Below are 22,493 nucleotides of genomic sequence, written 5' to 3'. Positions count from 1 at the left end.
CTGGACATCAACATGCTTCCCCTCAGCTTTAAAACATTCGTCTGTGTACACACAGCTCTTTTCTATTTAAAAACGTATGCCACTTTCACTGAAACTGCCAATGACATTACAGAAGAGCAATTTTTAAGTTCCGTGCAAGCATGACCCAAATATTTGTCAAAAACACTTTGGCTGAGTTCTGTTACGGTGTCTCCTCCACAGGTGACGGAGTAAACTGACAAAGTGCCAACGAACACACTATCGCTGCATTTGAACTTGAAAAATCCATGGCATTCCAATTATTCCAGGTCTTTATCTTGTACTAAAACTTCAGCCACATCAGAGGGAAAACATATTCCACTTCAATTCACAGACCACAAAATGAGAAGAAAAGTAAGAACAAGCTACAAGTGAAATATTAAGTATTAATAGAGGACAATGCAAGGCATTCCTAAATACAATATTTAAGATTAGAAAAATCAAAAAATGTAAAAAATTAAAAAAATTTGAAGATTAGAAAAATATAAAAAACTATTTTAAAAGGAAGTGTTTTTGTTTTGATTATTCTTTTTTTTTATAATGATGTTTATTTTTTCCATTATAGCTGGTTTACAGTGTTCTGCAAATTTTCTACCATACAGCAAGGTGACCCAGTCACACATACATGTATACATTCTTTTTTCTCACATTATGATGCTCCATCATAAGTGACCAGACATAGTTCCCAGGGCTACACAGCAGGCTCTCATTGCTAATCCATTCCAAAGGCAATAGTCTGCCTCTATTAACCCCAGGCACCCCAAGTCTTGGACATTCTTGAATTAAACTAAAACCTTTACTTCATTTTCATAAAATAGATTAATTTTTATGCCCTGGAAACAGGAAGAACTTCAAAAGAAATCAATGTGTTTGTTAGGAACATAAGGGAAGAAAAATGAACACAACAAGAAACTCTGATAATTAACTAAACCACATTCTCGGTTTCGAACAACTGGCTTGTGCAGGTCTAACCTGCCTAAAGCATCTCTGACGGCGAGAAGAGGGGAGAGTGACTGGGGCGCCAGAGCAACGATCCGGCTCACGGTCTCCCTGTGTCACCACCACTGCTGTCGCTCTTGGAGGGCAACGTCTGCAGGGGCTGTTCACACAACACCGGACCGCTCACTTCTCTGACTCACTCCCACTCACTGGTCCTCGGACCCCAGGGGTCTAGACCCAGCTAATAATTCCATTATGTCCAAGCCTTGAATGTTAACCATTTCTCGGCCTGACCTTGGATTTCCAGGTCACGAATGTCAGCAGCCTAAGCCAGCAAGGCCACAATGTCCCCCCCAGATCCACCCAGGTATGGCTTTCCTGCCGTCCTGCCCCGACCGCAGGGCACGGGCGCCCCTCCGCGACAGCTCAGACCCCGTGACCCTTCTCCACCATCACCCCCGGGGTCCCCTCGCTCCCTGGGGTGCGTGAGCTCAGCCGGGCTCCAGAGCTGCTGAAGTCCGCTACGTGTTCACAGTAAAAGCCATCAAAGGCAGACAAAAACCCTGACCGACCGGCCTCGCGGTAAAGCCGTGAGGGTGCCCAGCGCTGCCCACCAGCCCGCGTTTCCCTGGCTGATAACCGTCCCCACCGGACTCGGTCGCACCTTCTCCTCCTGTGCCAGCGTCGCGGGCTGCTGCTTACTGCTCCACGTCAACTGGCCTCCTGCTCACCGAGAAAAATCATCTGAGGGGCACGTCCTTGTTCAAACACCACATCCACCTGCCCGTGTCCACATCCTGGTTTTGCTCCCATTTCAAGAGAGACACTGTCTCTGTGCCTGAGACCAAGTCCTACGAACGTGCTGTGGGTCCTTCCTACGAGAACGCGGTCCCCGCCCAGAGGCCCCACGTCTGACACCGACCGACCGGCAACAAAAGCAGCTGCGCATCCTGTAAAAACCAAATCAAGACGCCCTCCCTGGGCCCTTGGCTGGTCCCGAACAGTTCATGCTCCAGTTCTCTGCTCCTCTGTGGATTACAACTCAACACAGCCTGTTTCTCCCTTAAACCCAGTGCTTGTGGGGACGTGACCCCTGAGCAGCCTCCTGAGGACACCCTGACTGCACGCTGCCAGGGCCTGATTCTCCCAGCCTTCGTCTCACTCAGTGTGTCGGGAGCATTGACTGCTATTCAGCTTCAGGAACCCGCCTCCCCTGGCTTGCAGGATGCTCCTCTCCTGCATCCTTGTCTGCCCTCTTCTCCCGCATCCTCTCCCGCTCTCCTCTCTCCCATCCTCCTGCCTGCTCTCCTCTCTCCCGCATCCTCACCGGCTCTCCTCTCTCCCACATCCTCACCTGCTCTCCTCTCTCCAGCATCCTCACCCACCGTCCTCTCTCCAGCATCCTCACCCGCTCTCCTCTCTCCAGCATCCTCACCCGCTCTCCTCTCTCCAGCATCCTCACCCGCTCTCCTCTCTCCAGCATCCTGCCTGCTCTCCTCTCTCCAGCATCCTCACCTGCTCTCCTCTCTACTGCATCCTTTCCTGCTCTCCTCCCTCTCGCATCCTCGCCTGCTCCTCTCTCTCTCTCCCTTCCCCCGCCCCCCCAGCATCCCCACCTGCTCTTCCGCCCCCTCGTGTGCTCTCCCTGGCTGTGCTGAGCCCCATGCAGAGGGCCTCGGGCTCAGGCTGGCACCTCCCCTCCCCTCTGTGTTCACAATTCTCTCTGATTTTGTTTAGCCTCATACCTTTAAATGCCGTCTCTATCCTGAGTCCTCCCAGGATTCTCTCTCTGTCCTGAACTCTGCATCTGCACTTCCAGCTGCCCGTGTGGCATCTCCCCTTTGCGCCTAAGAGCCCTCTCACCCGCAACGTGTCCAAACGTGGACTCCTGGCCTCCTCCATGTCTATGTCTCCCTGGTCTTCCCCGTTTCAGGCCACGGCACGTCTGTTCTTCCTGCAGATCAGGACATAAGCCGTCATCCCTGACCCCCTCCCCTCTCAGACCCCACATCGGACCCACCCCGGGTCCTGTATGCTCCTGCTTGAACACCCACCACTCCATGCTGTCATCCAGGTCCAAGCCTGCCTGCCTCCCCGGACCACTGCGCTGGCCTCCTTACAGTCTCCCTGCCTCCCCCTTGGCCTCCGCAGCGTGACGGCCAGGCCAGCCTTTACAAGGGAAGCCGGGCTCCGTCACTCGCCCTCGGCTCCTGGGGCACCTCCCCACCCGCTCTGAGCCCCTCGCCTCCCGCTGACTGTTCCCTGTGGGACCTCCCCGCAGCCCCCAGAGGACACAGGTTCTAGTTCACGTGCGGCTCCGTTCCCAGGGCTCGACCACCTTCCCCCGCATTGTACTCCCAGCACCAAGAACAACGGCTGATGCACAACAGGGGCTGCTACACGGCTTGGAAGACGCGCCGCCCATGCAAGCTTGGACGACGACAGTTACAGGACAAGCAACTCAAAGGCAAAGACAAGACTCGTGAGACGGCCGGTTACAGAGCAAACACGTCTTCATCTTCGCTGCGCGCGCCCTGCATGTAAGGCCATGACCACTCAGAACCTTCTACAGAGAAGGGCTGCCCCGTCACGGACAGGGGTGCCAGAAAAGGTCACGCCTTCAACAGCCGGCAGTACAAAGCTCGACCGACCGAGCGTGTCACTGCGGCTCACGGACAGGCTGCCAAGCAGTTCTTCTCGGGGGCGTCCACGCTCATCACACCAGCGACGGCGAGAAAGCCAGCGGTGCACGTGCCCCGAGGCAAGGGGGAGGAAAAGGAAGCAACAAATCCCACGAGGATGAAGGGCTCCTAAAACGCCCCCCTCTCTCGCCTCCCCACCGTTCTTATGTCAACAATGAGAAAAGTCTCTGATACTGAAACAAAAGCCATTCTTAGAAAACCTCACACCCCCAGGAGGGCGGACAGGCTCATGCGCGCATGGTTTCGGGGCCAGAAGGCAATGCCGGTGACACGGCAGTGTCCGGAGGGGACGCAGTGTCTGGAGGGGACGCCAAGTGCTGAGCAACACAATTCGCAGGGGCTGTAAATGCCAAACGGTATAACCAGGAGGGAACCAAATAAAAGGGAACAGGTTTTACCTTTCCAAACCAGCCATTTCCAATTTCCTGTATATAGTTTAGACTGTGGCGGGCAACTTGAGACTTCAAACCTTCTGCAGGAAAAAGAACATTGAAAACTCAGAATGAGTATTCAACTGACACAAAATATGAAATATACAGCCTATACAGTACAAACACTAACAGAAATTCCGTGTTTGTGTGGGGAGAGGTACAAATAAACGTGGAAACCATCTCTCTCAAACCAGCAAAGCCCAAAGGGCTGCAAAGTTTAAAATGGGTAGCATCTGTGAGGGAGCGGCCTGCCCGGGCTTTAAGCCCCTGCACTGCTTCCTCTGATCCCACCATGCTGCTGCAGCCACCGGGCACCACTGCTCCACTGGCCTCTGCTCGGTCCTTAGTTTCACAGGGGAGCAGGGACCTCCAGGGACTGTCCTTCCCTAGAAATATGAAAATCTTACAAAAACCTGTCAGCACCTGCCTCATCAGACCTTTAGGAGATGGTCAAAGGCTTACAGTGCCCAGAGGGACCCAGGAGAAAGGCCACTGAAACAGGGAGAACTGCTCTGTGGCCTTGAATTCACCTATGCCCACCTCCCCCACAGAACTTCTTCAACGAGTGCTGGTTCCGGAGGGAGCAGACTGGACCTTATTCCCAAGGACCTGTGTTTCTTTGGAACTGGCCGGGGCTTCTGGAAGGCCTGGTGCAGTGACGGCTCTCGTCCCACCTAACTCAGGCTCTGTCAGGATACAGAGGCCGAATGTGCCTCAAAAACAACGCAAGCCAAGTGGACAAGGCACTGCTGCCTGGGGTAAAAAATAACCAAGGCAATGACAGAGGGGCTGAAGCTTTAGCAGAAAAGCTGAGACGTGCAAGTGGGGGGTGGGAGAGGGGCTTTTTTAAAAAGCTATCATACAAGTGGGGGGACCCAGAGAGCCACATGTCTGCTCAGGGAAGGACACACGCTCAGAAGGGACTTGAGAAGAGGAAGGCTTTCACCTCTGGTGAGTCTCATGCTCAGCACCAGCAGGAAGCGAAGGCTAAGGCAGAGCTGTCAGTGGGGCTGAGGACCCAGAGCCAGTGTGCAAGGACCTAGACAGCATCCAGGGTTTGGTTCCTTTCTTCTCCTTCCTTTTTTTTTTTTTTTTTGCATATTATTCAAAATGTCCAGTTTTCAACAAAAAATTACAAAGCATGCAAAAAACAGTCAAGTATGGTCCATGCACTGGCATGAGGAAATGGAAAAGACAGTGTCCCCGAGAAGAGAACACACAGACCCTGGCCTTACCGGACAAGTCTTTAAATCAACCGTATTGAATACGCTGAAAGGGCTGAAGGAAACTACAGGCCAAGAACTAAAGGAAACCAAGGGAATGACGTCCCAACAAACAGAGAAGACCAATAAAGTGACCGAAATTATTAAAAGAAGCCAAACAGCGTCCTGGAGCTGCAAGTGCAGAGACTGAAAAACATTCACAAGAGGATCAACAACAGATCTGAGCAGACAGCATAACTGAGGAAAGCTGGCACTCGCCAGTCTGCAGAGCAGAAAGATAAAGAGTGGCGACATCAGTGGACGACGTCTCAGGGACTTGAGGGGTACCACTGGGTGGACCAAAACACCCACGAGAGCCCCAGGGGATGAGGGAGGAAAGGGAGCGGAAAGAACACCTGAAGATGCAAAGGTAAAGAATGGCCCAAATCTGACAAAGGACATGAATTTACACAGCCAAGAAGTTCAACAAAGTCCGAAGAAGATAAACTCAGACACATCACAATCAACTGCTGAAAACCAAAGCTGGAGAGAAAGAGCAGCTCATCATGTACAAGGGATCGTCCAGGAGAACAGCAACCCTATTTCTCATCAGAGCCGTGGAAGCCAGGAGGCAGGCAGACGGCACGTTTAGGCGCTGGGAGAACAGAACCATCAACCGGGAGTTCTACGCCTGGCAAAAGTGTCCTCTAAAAACGAAGGAGGAATTAAGACATTCTCACAAAAACAAGTGTAGGGAGTTGGTGGCCAGCACATCTGCCCTACAGGAAATGCTAAGGGAAGTCCTTCAGGCTGAAATAAAAGGACATTAATCAGTAACTGGAAGTCATATGAGGACATAAGGATTTCTGGTAAAGGAAACTACGTAAGTAAATACAAAAAAAACAGTATTATTGTATTTTTGGTGTGTAGCTCCTCCTTTTATTTTCTGTGTGACTTTAAAAAACACCTTTTTTTTCCTTCTTCTCTTTAGGACCTCACCAGCAGCCTATGGAGGTCGCAGGCTAGGGATTAAATCAGAGTTTCGGCTGCCAGCCTACACCATAGCTCATGGCAACACAGGATCTTTAAACCACTGAGTGAGGCCAGGGATTGAACCTGCATCCTCATCGATACTAGTCAGATTCATAACCTGCTGAGTCACAACGGGAACTCCCTATTCCTATAAGATTTTAAAGATAAATACATAAAAAAACTGTACAGCTGTTCGACACAGGTTGAGCTGTACAGGTCCACTTGTACATGGATTTTTTTCCTGATAAACCCTATAGTACTACACAATCCCCAGTTGTTTGAATCCATGGATGCAGAACCATGGATACAGAAGGCTGACTATAAAGTTATACACATATTTTCGACCGTGCAAAGGGTGAGGGTAGGGGTTGTGTGTGAGGGGTTGGGGGGGAGGTAAGCACCCTTAACCCCTGCAAGGTTCAAGGGTCAAGTATAAATCTATATTAATGAAGACACAGTGTATAAAGAGATAACGTATGGCAACATAAAGGCAAGGAACAGGCTGAAGCTAGGTCAGGATCAATTCAAACTAAGCTATAAATTTAAGACAACTGTAGCCCCCTGTGGCTCAACAGGTTAAGGATCTGGCACAGTCACTGCAGTGGCCTTGGTCACTGCTATAGCATGGATTCGATCCCTGGCCCCAGGAGTTTCCCACATGCCATGGGTGAGGCAAAAAAAAAAAAAAAATCTAAAAAGCATACACAAAGGGAATGAGAAGGGACTATCAAAATGGTACATGTGCACATGCACACACACCTACAAATTCTAATAGCCTGTTTTTTCAGAAATGGAAAAACTGATCCTAAAATTCACATGGAACTCCAAGGGACTCAAAATAGCCACAACACTCTAGAAAAACAAAACAAAACACAAAGTTGGAAGATGCATACGTGCCAATTTCAAAACTTACTGTAATGATACAAAAACCAAAACACTGCAGTACTGGCCTAAGGACAGACATCTAGGTCAATGAAATACAAGTGAAAGTCCAGAAATAAACCCAAACAAACATACAGTCACCTGATTTTCCACAAGGGGGCAAGACATTCAACAGGAGCAAGAACAGTCCCTTCAAAAACTGTTGCTAGAACAACCAGCTACCCACCTGAAGAATTAACCTGGACCATTACCTCACACCACATACACACACCAGCTGTGTCAGGTTTTAGCTTACTTTTCAGGGCCGCCCTGCGGCATAAGGAAGTCCCCAGGTTAGGGGTCGAATTGGATGGATCTTCAGTCACAGCCACGCCAGATCTGAACTGCCTCTGCAACCTACACCACAGGTCACAGCAGTGCCGGATCCTGAATCCACTGAGCGAGGCCTGGGATTGAACCCACATCCTCATGAACACTATGTCGGGTTCTTAACCCACGGGGCCACAATGAGAACTCCCCTTTTTAATATCGCCTATAATAAAATAATCAACTGTTGCATTATACTGCCCTAAACACACATCACTGTGCATGCAGCACCACAAAAGCCAGGCCTGGCACCTACAAGACTTAAACAACCTTTTCTTAGTGGCATTAGAAATCCCTAATTCTCAAACCCTTCATCATAGTACACTTCACAAGAAGAAATCGATTAACATCTAGTCAAACCTCTATCTTAGGATGAAAGGTCAGCTGACTCATCGGTCCACACACACCCGTCCCCAAAAGCAGGGCATCCCAGTGAAAGACAGCAGAGTCTTGGTCAGCCAGGCAGGCAGTGCTGGGAACCGGCAGAGACGCTCTGCCCGAGGGATTCCATTTCGATGAACTGTCTTGGGCCAGACCCAGGGGCCCAAAGGAAAGGACTCAGCTTCTGCAGGAATGCAATGGGCCTGACCGCTAGCATTCAGCTTCCCCACAAAGCAGGAAGAGAAATTAGCAAGCAGAGGATACAGGCAGTCCAATTATTTTAGGATTAATAGCAAGGCTCCCTCTCTCACTTTTCACAGACGCTTCATGAAAACATGACATCGGGATGCGAGGTCTCACCTACAGAAGGCTGGAATTGTGATGGAGCTGGTAGTGAAATATTTGGTACTGAAAGTGTGAACACTTCTGCTGGGGATTGAACAGAGGGAGTATCTTCTGCTGGTGGGGTGAAATCTATCTCATCATCAAAATTATCTTCAAATTCCTAAAACAGAAGAAGAGTGATATTATAGCTAATATAAATCAAACTGAGAGCAAAGACAAAAAACACCTGCTAACATTTAAGATATGAACATTTATTCACTCGTTTGGAACACGCTGCCATAATCCTCCCCCCCACCCCGACCCGATTTGTACTGACTTCAAGTGAAAAGTCACAAAAGTGATTGTGTTTTTCAACCCTAAATAGGAGAACAAATAAGATCTGCAAATAAACCATACATGTTTTATGCAATTTTTTAAACTGGTAACTCGAAGTTAAATGCAGAGTTTTCTAAAATGACCATGGAAATACTCTTCCAGGTTCAAAATTTTAAGTTACTGTATAGTTTAAGCTGTTCTTTTTATTACTAGTCATGTTCACGAATCTCTTGGAATATCGGATCAGAACCTTTTTTATGGCTTATGAAGCCCCTAGGCCGGGGACTGACTCTGAGCTGCAGCTGTGAGCTACGCTGCACCTGTGGCAACGGTGGATCCTTTAACACACTATGCTGGGCTGAGGATCAAACCCACGTCTCTGCAGTGACCCCAACTGCTGCAGTCAGATTCTTAACCCAGTGCTCCACAGAAAGAACTCCAGAGAACACTTATTTCTGAACTGTACATGTATTTCTAATTGCAGTGTGATGTTATTTATTTATTTATTTCGTCCAGGCATGGGGAAGTTCCCAGGCCAGGGGTCAAACCTGAACCACAGCCGGGACACCACCAGGACGTTAACCCACTGAGCCACCAGTGAATGCCACAGTGTGGTCTCCATCACAGTAAGGACACTTCGAAGACGCAGACAAGATTTTTTTTGGGGGGGCTGTATCCACAGCCCTTCATGGCATGTGGAAGTTCCCAGGCTACGTAGGGGTCGAATCAGAGCTGCAGCTGGTAGCCTAGTCCGCAGCCACAGCACCACGAGACCCGAGCCGAATCTGCAACCTGCACCACAGCTCATGGCAATGCCGGAGCCTTAACCCACGGAGCGAGGCCAGGGATGGAACCCACATCCTCATGGAGACTAGTCAGGTTCATCACCGAGCCACGACAGCAACTCCAGAGAAGACGTTTTTTTTTTTAAGTGAGTCCTATTTCTCTGGAAAGAGTAACAATAGAAAAATTACTAAGCTGGGTGGAAAATTCATCAGGATCTGAACCATGAAGGTCAAGTATGAGCTCTAGCATGTACGTGTCATAAACATTCTAAGAACACGTGGCTTTCTGAAGATGGCAACTTGAAAACTGAGGCTGCACCGGCAGAGCTGCGGAAACCGCTGGAGTGACCTTGTCCAGCAGAAGGCTGTCCTGGCTTTTCCTTCATTCCAGCGAGCTGCGTCCACCTTGGAACCGCGTTAACTCAACACAGACACAGATGATCGAGGCTGGTCATTCAGACGATGAACCAGAACACACCCCACCAGGCACCGGGACAGAAGCGGAGAACAGATCAGGGAACCCCCCCCACCCCCCCACGCCCTTTCCCCCCAGCGCCTCCGCCCCACCCCCGTCGAGGCAGAAACCGGAGGCTGCAAGGGTGGCTTTCGGTGATGGAACACCTATGTCCTCACACGCACGTGACAGGACATGTCCTCACACACGCCTCACGTGCCATCAAATGCATCAGGACGCACGGCTGCTTGAATGGGGAGGGCAGGACACGTCAACCTGAGGTCGCCTCTAGACGGAAGAGCTTTGTCCCGCTTCCCCCCTGGATACCCCTAAAAGGTCTCTCATCTAAAAAGACGGTAGCCACCACTCCCGACTCTGGCAGTAACGTGACAGACCATTCAGCAGCAGGTGATTCTGACGGTTCGGGGAGGTGATACAGTTTGACGACGACAAGAGGGTGGCGAGAGGAGGAGACAGGGTCAGGCTGGGAGTCAAGCCAGCGGCCATCCGGATGCACGCGGGCAGGGCGCTCAGCGACCAGACTGCAGCTCCCGGGTCTGTGACTCCCAGGGACCAGGGGGCTCTAAACGCCGCATCTCCAAGCCTGACACTCTCCTCAGTTGCACAGTCTGTAAGCTAGAGGGGGTCCCTGAGCCGCCGGCTGCAGAACCCCCGGGGAGCCTGGGAAAACAGACTGCCTGTATCTGCATCACAATAAACTCCCAGCCAACACTGAGAGTCAGTCGGTGGGAACAATTCCAGGAAAAGAATGAGGTCTCCCGGCTTTCAGTTTCCGAAACACAGATCAGCCTTTATCTTTGTCCCCAAAGGGCCAGGCGTCTGTGCAAAATCCCTCCGCAAGACTGACAGTCAAGGGACACACATTCTGGGCCCACCACTGGGCCCCATTAAGTTCCCACAGGGCGTCGGCACTGACGCGGGGCCCAGGGGCTACCGCCCTACACGTCTCGGGAAAACCTTCTAAAGAAAACGCCCCCTGCTAGTGAGCCTGCTCCTCCAGCCTCCCCCGGCCTCCCCGCTCCGTGCTCATCAACGCTGGCGCCGGCCCCCCTCTCCTCAGAGCTGCCACCAGACCCAGGGCAAAGGCGTCACACAATCGAAGCCAGTGTGAGACTCCAGACACAGGGTCACACGTCCTCTAAAGAGGTTTTCCGAGAACACAGCTTTTTCCCCCCAGTTTGAACCGAGTCCTGAGGGCTCCCGGGGCAGCTCTAGTACGGCTGGTAAACTCTACGTTAAGGACCACTCTCTCTGCATGACATGCTCCTTTTTTTTTTTTTTTAAACCTTCTTCCCTGTATTCCTTTGGCTAAGTCTTCACTGAGCCCTGCTAAATGCCAGCAGGCGTGTCGTGAGTTCTAGAGTAGGACACCCCAGCCGGCTGCCCGCAGACTGCGCCCAAGTCTCTAGGAGCCAGCCCTTCTCTCTGCTCAGCCCCCCTGCCCCACCCCAGCCGGCTGTACAACTTGAACCACTCCGTTCTCCTCCCCAGGGAACTCGGCTCTCCAGGGAAACCGAAAGACGTGCTTCCTCACGCACAAAACATACTGGCGGGGGCGGGGGCGGGGGCATCACCTGGCCTCAGCAGTCTTAACAACTGCAAACTGACCAGCACGCCAAAGTCTGAAAGGGAATCCAAACCCGCCTGCTTCTCCCTACAGGCCTCACGGCCCGTGACCTCAGCCATCCCCCCTTATTCCTCACTTGGCACAACTGGTACCCGGCAGGCAGTTGTTGTCAATGATGCGCGGAGGCAGGGCCAGCACCTGCAGCCAGGGGGCCAAACCCTGACCACCTCGTTTACTATTTGTCCTTTCTTTTCTTTCTTTTTTATTTTTCAGGGCTGTATGAGCGGCATATAGAGGTTCCCAGGCTAGAGGTCAAATCGGAGTTACAGCTGCCCACCTACACCACAGCCACAGCAAGGTGGGATCCTTAAGCCATGGAGTGAGGCCAGGGATCAAGCCCCAGTCCTCAGGGATCCTGGCTGGGTTTGTTACTGCGGAGCCACAACGGGAACTCCCCACCTATTTCATTCTGTGCATGACGTTTTACTGGCCCAGAGCTGTGACCCCTCGTTCATAGGTTCAGGTTAACCGCAACGCAGAGCTGAGCACTGAGGAGCCGTATGGCCCTCACTGAGGAGAACATATGGCCCAGACTATTTACTATTTCCAAGAGCTCTTGATTTTACTTTCACTTTTACTATCTGGCTCCTTTAGGGGGAAAAAAAAAAAGTTTGCCAAGCGCTGCGCCCCAGGGACCGCGATAAACAGGCACTCCGTTGCCGACCGTCTTGGAGGATGACGTCCGGCGCCCCCATCCGTGCTCACCTTGAAGTCGATCTCTGGGTCCTTGCAGCAGGATACACAGTTTGCAATTAACACGATTAACACCACTAAACTGCACACAGAGAGGACCACAAACGATGAGGACATTTCTGCAGCAGGTGCCTCCCCTGGAAAGAGAGAGAAGCAGTATTAGGCGGGCATTCCGAAATCAACTTTAATGAGCGAATCCATCTCTTTTTTACCAGAGAGAAATGGCGCCAAGAATAATGGGCGGGGACTTCCCATCGTAGCTCAGCGGAAGGAATCTGAGGAGCATCCATGAGGACGCAGGTTCGATCCCTGGCCTTGCTTAGTGGGTTCAGGATCCAGCGTTGCAGTGAGCTGTGGTGTAGGTCACAGACATGGCTCGGATCCTGCGTTACGGGGACTGGGGCTGTGGCACAGACCAGTGGCTACAGCTCCAATTCAAGCCCTAGCCTGGGAACCTCCACATGCTTCGAGTGCAGCCCTAAAAAAAAAAAAGAGAATGTTCAAATGCTCAAGATAGAGCTGATGACCAATTCAGGAAAGGAAGCGAAGCGTTTTTCTTAAAAATGTCCTGCTTTTGAAACAAGCTTAGATTTACAGAAGAGGGCGGGGACAGCAGAGACTCCTGCTCTGCCTCCACCGTCTTCCAGGAGCGCCTGCATCTCCCACACAAGGCTCAGCAAAGCGAGACGGTAACACCAGCCGACCTTCAGGCGTCTCCGGATTTTACCCCTTCTTCCATCAACACCCACGCTGGCCCAGATTCCACCCAGGCCACCGGCACTGCCCCGACTCCTCACACCCCCTTTGTCTCCACCAGTCGCTGAGGCTTCTCTGCCCATGTGTCCTAAGTGTGACACTTTTGAAGAGCACAGGTCAGTTATTTGGGAGAATGTCCCTCGGGTGGGGTTGTGGGGCGTTTTCTCTGGACTGAAGTTTCCGATCTTTGGGAAGAATCCAGAACACCACCAGGTGAAATGTCCTTCTTGCGAGATCACAGCAGGGGCAGGTGGAGACGTGAACCCGGCCCCCCGGCCCGGGTGCTTTCGGCCAGGGCTCCCCGCCGTGAGCCCATCAGCTCTCCCTTCACCTGGGCCTCTCTTTGGAAGCAGGTCGCCACGTCCAGGGCACACTCCCGGGAAGGGAATTAGGCTGTGCTTCCTGGCGGGGGTGGTGACAGATGCGGGAACGTACAGCTACCACGGTAACCGGCACTGGGGGGCACCCTCTGGGGCCCGGCACACATCCTGCGTCTCTGCAAAGCTTCCCGCAGCGGTTCCCCCGTCCTGCGTCTTGCCTGCGGCGCTGAGCCCGTGAGGCCCATTAATGGAGCTCCGTCTCCCTCACTCCCTGGGCACCTCTGACTCGGAAGCCTCCCGGGAGGAGGGTCTGTCTCCTCTCCCCCCTCTTGAGTCACTCGCAGTCACGAACTCACAGACAGGCACTTGCTCCTTTGGGTTATAACCCACTGTTCCCATGACTTTGGCTCAATCGTTCCGGCCTTGGCGCCTGGGAGCCCTTTCGAGGGGACCACTGGGTCCTTCGGACGAGCCCCGCTCCTTCCTTTTTCCTGCCAGCACTTCCCTGCTCCGAGGCGCTACAGGAAGCTCCAGGCTCCCTTATGTTGTCCCCCGTGCCTTTTAGAATCAGCCACTTCTCCAAGGAGCTTCTGTCCTGATAAGGAAACCAAAAGCTACAGCCCCTGGCAGTTTTTGCTTGGGGGAGAGTGAAGGGACAGTGAAGAATCATTTTTACGTCTTCAAAGGTCTGATTTTAAAAACGAAAACAAGAATCTGTAACAGATACAGCACAAGGCCGCAAATCTCTTACTGTCTGGCCAGTGACAACGTCTGCAATCCCTGTCGAGAGCATAAGGATTCCCACAACTTGCTTTCAGCTAAACTTAATTCTCTAGAAAGCATCATATTCAGCCAGGGCTGCTCTGAAGCTTTTTCGTTTGTTGGAGCAGATTGTTAAGTCTCACCGACTGGTGTTTTACTCAGAAAATACACTTTTCTTTTCTTTTCTCCTCCCCTGCTTTGAGATAGAACTGACAGAAAACACGGTGTAAGTTTGTGTACAGCGTGACAATTTGAGAGTATACGTGTATTGTGAAACGGTTACCACGGTAAGTCAGAAATAAGCTTTCCCTTAAAACCCCCGTCGACAGCTAATGAGGTGTTCAAAGGCACGAGTGGGAGGCCTGGGGACAAGGAACAGCGCCACCAGTTTTCTGCACGAAACTGTGGCCCCTGAAGAAAACCCACACCACACTCCCGCGGGCGTAAAACACACACTTGAACATAAAACGACCTCGTGAAGAGCAGAGGAGCCTAGAGGGGACGCCCGCCCACCGCCAAGCGGGACGGAATCCCCGCTCAGCAGCGGGCGGTCCGTGGGAGGAAGACGAGGCTGGACGGGGCTCTCCGACTCGGGGCTCCGGCCCTGCAGCGGCCTCGGAAACAGTCGCAGTGGACGCCCAAGGGCGGTCAAGAGGCTGGAGCTCTGAGACAACAACATGGAAAAGAGAGGGAAATCCAAACACAGTCAGCAGCCGAACGCCCTCACCACAGACCCGGGGCCCACTTGGAAACTCAACGGAGAGGAGCCCGAGAGCCTCGAGCCTCGGAGAGGCAGCCCCCCTGGGAAGGCGGCCCCCGCGTGGCCGGGCGCCCTCCCCGGACGCGCGCGGGGAGGATTCGGTACGTGAGTCCCGAGGTGACGCCGCCAGGCACGTTCACACGCTGGCTCGGACTGACTGTCACGGGCGCTCTGTCCACTGCATCTCACCGTCCCTGAATCTCCGGGGCATCTTCCACCCGAGAGAAACCTGCGTTCGCCGGCAGCATTTCTTCTTTCTCAAAGGCACAAAAATAAGGGTGCGTCCGAACCGGTCCCGTCCGAGATGTGATAAAATAACAACGCCGGCTCCACGTCACAGACGAGGACACTGCTGAGTCCAAGACGACGACGAGGCGGGAAGGCGCCGAGCCGGGCTCCAGGTCAGGGTGCTGGATGCAGGTCCCCCGGGCTTCCCCCCGACCCCCACCGCTCCGCCTCAGGGAGATGACCCTGTAACACCTAACAGCAGCCTCGCCCGTGCTTTGAAGCAAAGTCTCTCACTGTAATTAAGGCAGCTCATACTCCAGGGCTCTCCCCCAGACTCCACAGTGGACAGTAAATTGCTTTTTCCTCTCTTTCACCCTTTATTCTTTTTTTTAACATAACGCACTATCATAAAACTGATCAAAGCTGCCTGAGGGCCAACTCAGTTTTCTGACCCATAAATCTTGTGTGAGTCATCAGGCAGGCATGAAAAGTCAGACCTGTGTTAAAAATAACTAGTTATGCCAAGTTCTGCCCGACCTTAATAATGTTTTGGTTTCTCTTAAGACGCTGCAGAGACATCTGCTCTTCTGGACTCAGATTTCTTCTATGTATATACAAGTCAACTCAGCCTCAATGTCCACCCGCCCTGCTGAAAAGATTCTGAATTACCACCTAAAAAACGTGTTAGGTAGCCTCTAGTAGAAATTGTTAAAGTTTTACCACTTCTAAAAGCTATTTTATGTACTGCATTTTTCTCCATCAGCCCAAAGTACCATGCTTTTAAAAAAACTCTAGGAGTTCCCGTTGTGGCACAGCAGAAACAGGTCTGACTAGGAACCATTAGGTTGCGGGTCTGATCCCTGGCCTCACTCAGTGGGTTAAGGATCTGGTGTTGCCATGAGCTGTGCTGGAGGTCACAGATGTGGCTCGGATCCTGCATTGCTGTGGCTGGGGTGTAGGCTGGCAGTTGTAGCTCTGATTAGACTCCTAGCCTGGGAACCTCCATATGCTGCGGGTGTGGCCCTAAAGAGCAAAAAAAAAAAAAAAAAAAAATCCATAAAACTCTAAAGGAGTTCCCACTGTGGCGCAGTGGGTTAATGATCCTGCTTGTCTCTGCGGAGGTGCTGGTTTGATCCCCTGCCCAGCGCAGTAGGTTAAGGATCCAGCATTGTTGCAGCTGTGGGGTAGGTCACAGCTCCGGCTCGGATTTGCTCCCTGGCCCGGGAACTTCCAAATGCCATCAGGGGTGTGGCCAAAAAAGAAAGAAAAGAAAAAAAACCCTCTACATATCAACAAAGGAAAACGTCTAAACAATGAAGAAAAACTTCAAGAAAAAAAAAACGAAGAAGAAATCAAGCCACCCTAGCATAGGCTGGCAGGTGAGATGGGCTGGCACAAACCACAGGGAGGAAGCAAATTCCAGATGTGAGGAACTGCAGCCTAAAATCCCCGCGGCCCCAGTGGTCAGACGACACACAGGGCCCCTGGCTGCAGCCGTTAGGAAACTATGAAGAAAGAGCTTTCTTTTGACATCCTCAGGCTGCAGCCCTGAGGATGTGTGTACATCAAACCAATCGTCCACGGAAGAAAAACATCAACAATGACAGCCGCCCTGCCGATGACAAACTGGGAACGGGGCTAATTAGAGGCTGGGTACGCAGTCCACTTCCCCGAGACACGGAGGAAAAACCACAGCATCTCTCTAAGTGCCTTCTGTGAGTTTTCATTGCAGTTCCCAAACCATTTTAATAGACATCTAGCCCTTGATTTAATAAGCAGAAAACTTGAGAACCTCTAAGAGGTACGTACATATTATCTGTTTTATAGACAGGTAATTTGGTGAATACAATTTCTCAGTAATGACTCAGTTAAGGCAGGAGGGCTACCTGATGATTAATTCGGCCATTATAAATCCCTGCCTGGAACCCTGATTAGAACTTGAATACATGTAATTAACTGAAGAGTTACCTGTGAACCCATTTTTGGATTAAATACAAAATGCTAAAGGTCTATAGATAGGAGTTCCCTGGTGGCTCAGTGGGTTAAGGATCTGGCATTCCCGCTGCTGTGCCTCAGGTCAATCCCTGGCCTGGGAACTTCCACATGCTGCAGGCGCTGCCCCCCCCCCACAAAAAAGATAGAAAGAAATGATAATCAAACGCCAGATCCACGAGGGACTGCAAAATCCCGATATTCTAATTTTGTCATTTCCTCTTCAGTTATCAGCTGATATACTTTCACAAAAAGTAATTTTTTTATATTTACTATTTTGTTAGCTAAGTGGTGGGGCTGAAATGTCAAACCCTTTAATCACATGTCAGCCCCATCCGGAAGCTACCTGAGGGCCCACCAAGAGTCACTTTCATTAGCATAAACTCAGGTGTGGTTGGAAGGGGCGGGCGTGTTAGCAACAACAAGAGATCACCCCATCACTCAGGAAATTAGAAGGCTTTAGGAGCTCTCTGCCAGGAAAGGGGACAAAAACCAAATATACCTTTCCTATGACATTACAGGTATATATACCCTAGAACAGGGGTTGGGAAACTATGGCCTCTGGGCAAAAAATTGCCCACTTGCTTTTGGTACAGCCTGCTAGCTAATAGTGTTGACATTCCTAAAGAGTTGCTTTAAAAAAAAAAAAAAAGAATATTTCATGAATGACATTTACATCAACAGCTAATAATGCAAAAAGACAGACAAGCAGACATTATGTGCCTCCTGATGGAAAAACACATCACCACCCACTGCACACTCCTGCCAAATACAAACAATCCAACAATAACAAAATATCAAACCTGCATCTAACCAAGCCTCTAGATCCAAATACCAATTAACAGGAAATAAAGGGAACAGTGGAACATATTAAATTCCAAAACAAGAATGTAATCAGCAAAATTCAGGCTATGAAAAACATTCAAGGAGGAAAATCTGATGAATTTCAAGGAGAGCGAGCGAGAGATGGAGAAAGAATTACATTTTTTTTTTTAAGACACACCAACCAATTACCAAGTACAGGTGTTACTTGAATCACCATTCAAACTTTTAAAAAATTATGACATTGAGACAACTGGAAATCTGAACACTGGCAATCAATCTTAGTAGGGAAGTATGGTTCATTTCTCCTACGAGAGAGTGATAATAGTACTGTTTTTAAAAGTAGCCTTTATCTTTTAGAGATAGTGACCTATTTAACAATGTCTGGAATTTGCTTCAAAATAGTATGAGGGTAGAGAAAGTGATAGGGGCAGTATGAAAAATGATGGCCCACGCTGATGCAAGCCAGATGAAAGGTACCTACAGGCAAATTCATTATAGCATCTGTTTATGTTTGACGTTTTCCACTTATTAAATAATTTCTTCACATCCATTAAATAAAAAGTTTAAATAGGAAAAAGGCAGATATTACAATTTGCGATCTATATCCTTGCCTTCCCTAGGTACGTGCATTCGTTTGCTAGAAAGGCTGCGACCAAGGGCAAACTGGGTGGTGGAGACCACTCCGGAGGCTAGAAGCCCAAGACCAAGGCCTCAGCTGGCTGGTTCCTCTGGCAGCCCAGAGAGGAGGATCTGTCCCAGGCCTGTCACCTCGCTTCTGGGAGGTGGCTGTCTTCCCCCTGCAGACCTTCACATCACCTCCCTCTGTGCTTCTTTCTGTGTCCAGATTTCCCTTTTATGAGGACACAGTCATGCTGAACAGAGCCCTCCTAGTGACCTCACTTTAACTTCACTATCTCTGTAAAACACCCTGCCAAATAAGATCACCTTCTGAGTTATCAGAGGTCAGACTTCAACATATGAATTTGGGATGTATGTTTAAGTGAAAACAAGACAAAACCAGAAACAAACAGAACAGGTGTGTACACAGCATCTCCGGCGGCACCGGTGGGATGAGGGAGGGAAACAAGAAGGAGGGGATGGAACGAGGGAGAGGTGTTCTCTCATCTAAGATCAGAACCCCTTAACAAGGCTTACAGTGGCCCTGGTCACGCAGCTCCCCTGCACCTCTCCGCCTGCACCACCTGTCCCCAGCTCTCTACCTGGAGCTATGACCAACCTCTCCTAGCCCCTCCAGACAGACCCTCTGTCACTGCCGAGTTGACATTCCCCCGCTGACGCACTCCATCAATCCATGCTCACCATCTAGATCACAACTTGAACACGGCCCCAACGTCCCCCTGTAGTGACCTGCTACAGAACTGACAATACCATGTGACTGCAGGCTGAATGGGGTCAGGGACTAGCCCTGTATATGCCATCCAAGACTCCTACGGCCCCAGCACGGTGCCTGGCATTCAGTCAGAAGTGGGGGAGGAAAACAAGAAAGAGAAAAAAGTGAGAAAGCCGACAACTAAGGAGCTCTAGCAAGGGAGGGAAGATGGGCACAGGGCATGGGGGAGAGCACGCCGGCATTAAACCACTGGTCAGCAGAATAAACGTATCCTTTCAGGGTCCAACAAATAATACTAACAAATGGCATTCCTTCAATAACTTTATAGTCCTGCTTAGCAAAGATTCTCCCCCAAAGCTAACCACACCCTACTGTACACCGCGCGGACTGTTCCCACCGTTCATAGGTCACCACTTATTCCCCAGGTCCCACAAACACTCTTTAGTTGCTCATTTTGCAATTCATGTTCAGCAGTGTAATTACAGTTTTCTAAAAAAAAAGAAAGAAAGAAAAATTTTCTTAAAAAGTGGGTTTCCCCCAGCTCCTCTCTCCTGAGTTGAGGAGCATCGACTCACACACACCACGCCCCCCACGTGGCCGCATCTCACCGGAAGCTGTCAGAGCGACTTGCGGCGGTGCAGGTGCCGGAGAAGGAGCGCCTCCCCGTCGGCGCGCAGGTCCCTGAGGCCTCCGAGCCCACACCTGCCGAGGGGATCTTCCCAGATGCCCTCTAAGACCCGCGTCGAGGTCTGCTTTAGCCTGATACTCGGCCGCAGCCGCCGGAACAGAACACCCCACACAGGGCAGCTTCAACAGCACAACCCTATCGTCTCACGGCCCGGAGGCTGCACGGCCAAGATCCGGGGGTCGGCAGGGCGGGCCCCTCTGAGACCTCCCTCCCGGCTCGCGGGCGAGGGCCCCTTCCGGCGGTGCCCTCACACGGTCTGCCCTCTGAGCGAGCATCCCCGCCGCCGTCTCCGTGGGTTCCAACCTCCTCCGCGTGTAAGGACACCCGTCGTTACTGGACTAGCAGCTAAAGACCTAATGGCTTCATTGTAACACGTTCACTCCTTCAAAGGCCTGAGCGCCAAATACCGTCACTTTCTGAAGGTAGAGGGGGACTCGGTTCAGCCCCAACACTGTAAATTCATTCAGTGAGGAACACCAGCCCCACCCGTAGGGGACCATCCTTGCCGGCACCAGAGACAAGCACACCCCAACTTCCACTTTGGCTTCCCAGGGCGCAGCAGGTGGAAAATGGGAACGGACTGTAAGAGCGGTAAAGCGAGTGTCAGGTACACGAGTGACTTCTCTGCCATCTCCGCCCTGAACCTCAGGAAATACACATGACAGATTGATGTGTCTACTTGACAATGAAAACCAGTACCCAAAGGGCTGACTACACAAAGGAAACCTGGCAGAACTCGGGGAAGCTAAAAACAAGCAACCTTCCAAACGGATCCTGACATCAAGTCCACCTCTGAAATACGCAGTTTCGGCTTTTTTTTTTTTTTTTTTAGGGTAGAACCAACAAATCCATCTTCCTTTTCCAACATCCTGACAAGCAACTTTACATCCCAGAGACTAGTGAAATGAATCACCGTCGTACTACTTTGAGGAAAAAAATTCAGATAATCATTGCCCATCGCAGGTTTTAATGTAACACCCAAACTGCAAACCCATATCATAAAAGAACCTGCACAGGCTTTCCTTTATGAGAGGAAGTCCCTAAAAGTTTTCCTTGCCTCCTAATGTAACAATACATCTATTTATGATAACACTAAACACTCTAGAATCTCCCTGATGTATTTTATTATTTGGAAGGGAAAATGAAGCACGTACTAAATATACCCCACTGCAGGAACAGTAAATAGTGCGCGGATGCTCTACTTGACGAAGCAGAGTCCACAAAGACCCCTGAGCCAGAACACGCAGCCTAGAAAAACAAACCGTGCTCTGCGCTAACCAGTGACGTGCTGCTCTGGTTCAAAAACGACTTCCAAGGCCAGCCAACCCCACCGCTCTCGCTCTCACCTAAAGAAAGGTTACATAACCTGCATGCTGACTGAATACCTGTGAATGAGATCATCTCAGCTGTTTCCATTAAAATCTGTCAGCAAAGGTTCATTTCATTCCAGCTCTACCAACACGCTCAAGAGTTAATCTACAGTCTCGCCAAATGAACGTCGGGATGAGGTGACTTCCGTCAAACCACTGTGTCCCCACCCTCCAGGAAAAGGGCGGCAGGGATAACACTTTATGAACCAGAATCTTAATGAGGCTGATGGCATACTTAAGGTGTGGAGCCATCAAGTGCTCAGATGTCTCGAATGGCTCGGAATCAGGACCTTCCGGTGGGCCAGGAGGCCAGCTCACCAACAGGCACAAGGAGAAACCTGTGGCCGGTTTCCCAGGGCTTCTTCCCCACAACGGGCCCCTTCAGCGCCCCACGAAGGTGTGTGTGGCGGGGGGGGGGCACTCATCTTTCCAAACTTCCACTGAGATCTGTAGCAACAGGCAGTGAGTCAATGCAGTACTGTGTGCACGACACTTTCTGCACAGTAGGGCCAGAAAGGGAGGAGAGATGACCCAGCTGTGCACTCCTTACTTCACAGGCAGGGCGGACCCCAAACATGCAGGAAAAACATCCCTAACAGTTCCTACAACATCCTGCTAGAGTCTACAGTCTCAGAACCCTTCTAGCTTCCTATGGTCTAACTCTAATTCTTGCCAGGACAATTAAAACATACTCTCAGGCACTGTGTCTTTAACCGTTCTCTCTTCAGAGGAAGCAGATGGTGGAATGGATGCAGCTGGACTGGCCGCAGGATGGCTGGACTGGGGGATGAGTAGAGACTCTTCTGTCTCCTTGCTGTATGTAAATAAAGTACTATCCTCCTAACTGAGCCAGAAACCGCTTACAGCACTGCCCTGGGCAGGGTTCCACAGACCATCAAGGCCAGATGACCCAGGGTTTCCCACCTGACAAGGCGCCACGGATAGCGTCTTCGCATTACACATAAAAATCAACCCAGTGACAAGCCAGTACAAACTAGGTGTTTCCAGACACTCAGGAGTCCAGCCCAAGATAAGAGACCGACAGACAAACAGAAGAGCTATGGGGGTGCGCTGTCTCTTATTGGAATGGCTGCTCCATCACCCTCCTGTGAAGCCCCCGTCAATCCCATCACTTAAGTCCCACCCAACACATCAACTCACTCACCAAGTGTTTACCAAGCATTCCTACAGTCAGGCAGTGCTACAGGTTCTGGGAGTACAGAGGCAGAAAGGACAAGCCCCACACTC

The 22,493-nt window shown here is 50.8% G+C and overlaps 1 protein-coding gene across 3 annotated transcripts in view; it reads right to left on the bottom strand.

Moving 5' to 3' along the window:
- LMTK2 (lemur tyrosine kinase 2) overlaps positions 1-22,493 on the bottom strand; it is an 81,966-nt gene that overhangs the window by 46,107 nt on the left and 13,366 nt on the right. For 2 of the 3 annotated variants that reach the window (XM_047779522.1, XM_047779523.1), the window contains exons 2-4: positions 12,206-12,330; positions 8,314-8,458; positions 4,058-4,131 (exon numbers count right to left, since the gene is read on the bottom strand). In XM_047779522.1, the coding sequence (XP_047635478.1) occupies positions 4,058-4,131; positions 8,314-8,458; positions 12,206-12,330 (344 nt within the window). Of the gene's footprint in view, positions 1-2,820; positions 2,912-4,057; positions 4,132-8,313; positions 8,459-12,205; positions 12,331-22,493 lie in introns of those variants that run through there. The other variant, XM_047779525.1, reaches the window with a different exon arrangement.

Source organism: Phacochoerus africanus, chromosome 5 (genome assembly GCF_016906955.1).
Source record: "Phacochoerus africanus isolate WHEZ1 chromosome 5, ROS_Pafr_v1, whole genome shotgun sequence".
Taxonomy (NCBI): domain Eukaryota; kingdom Metazoa; phylum Chordata; class Mammalia; order Artiodactyla; family Suidae; genus Phacochoerus; species Phacochoerus africanus.
This window is presented reverse-complemented; position numbering and strand designations above follow the sequence as displayed.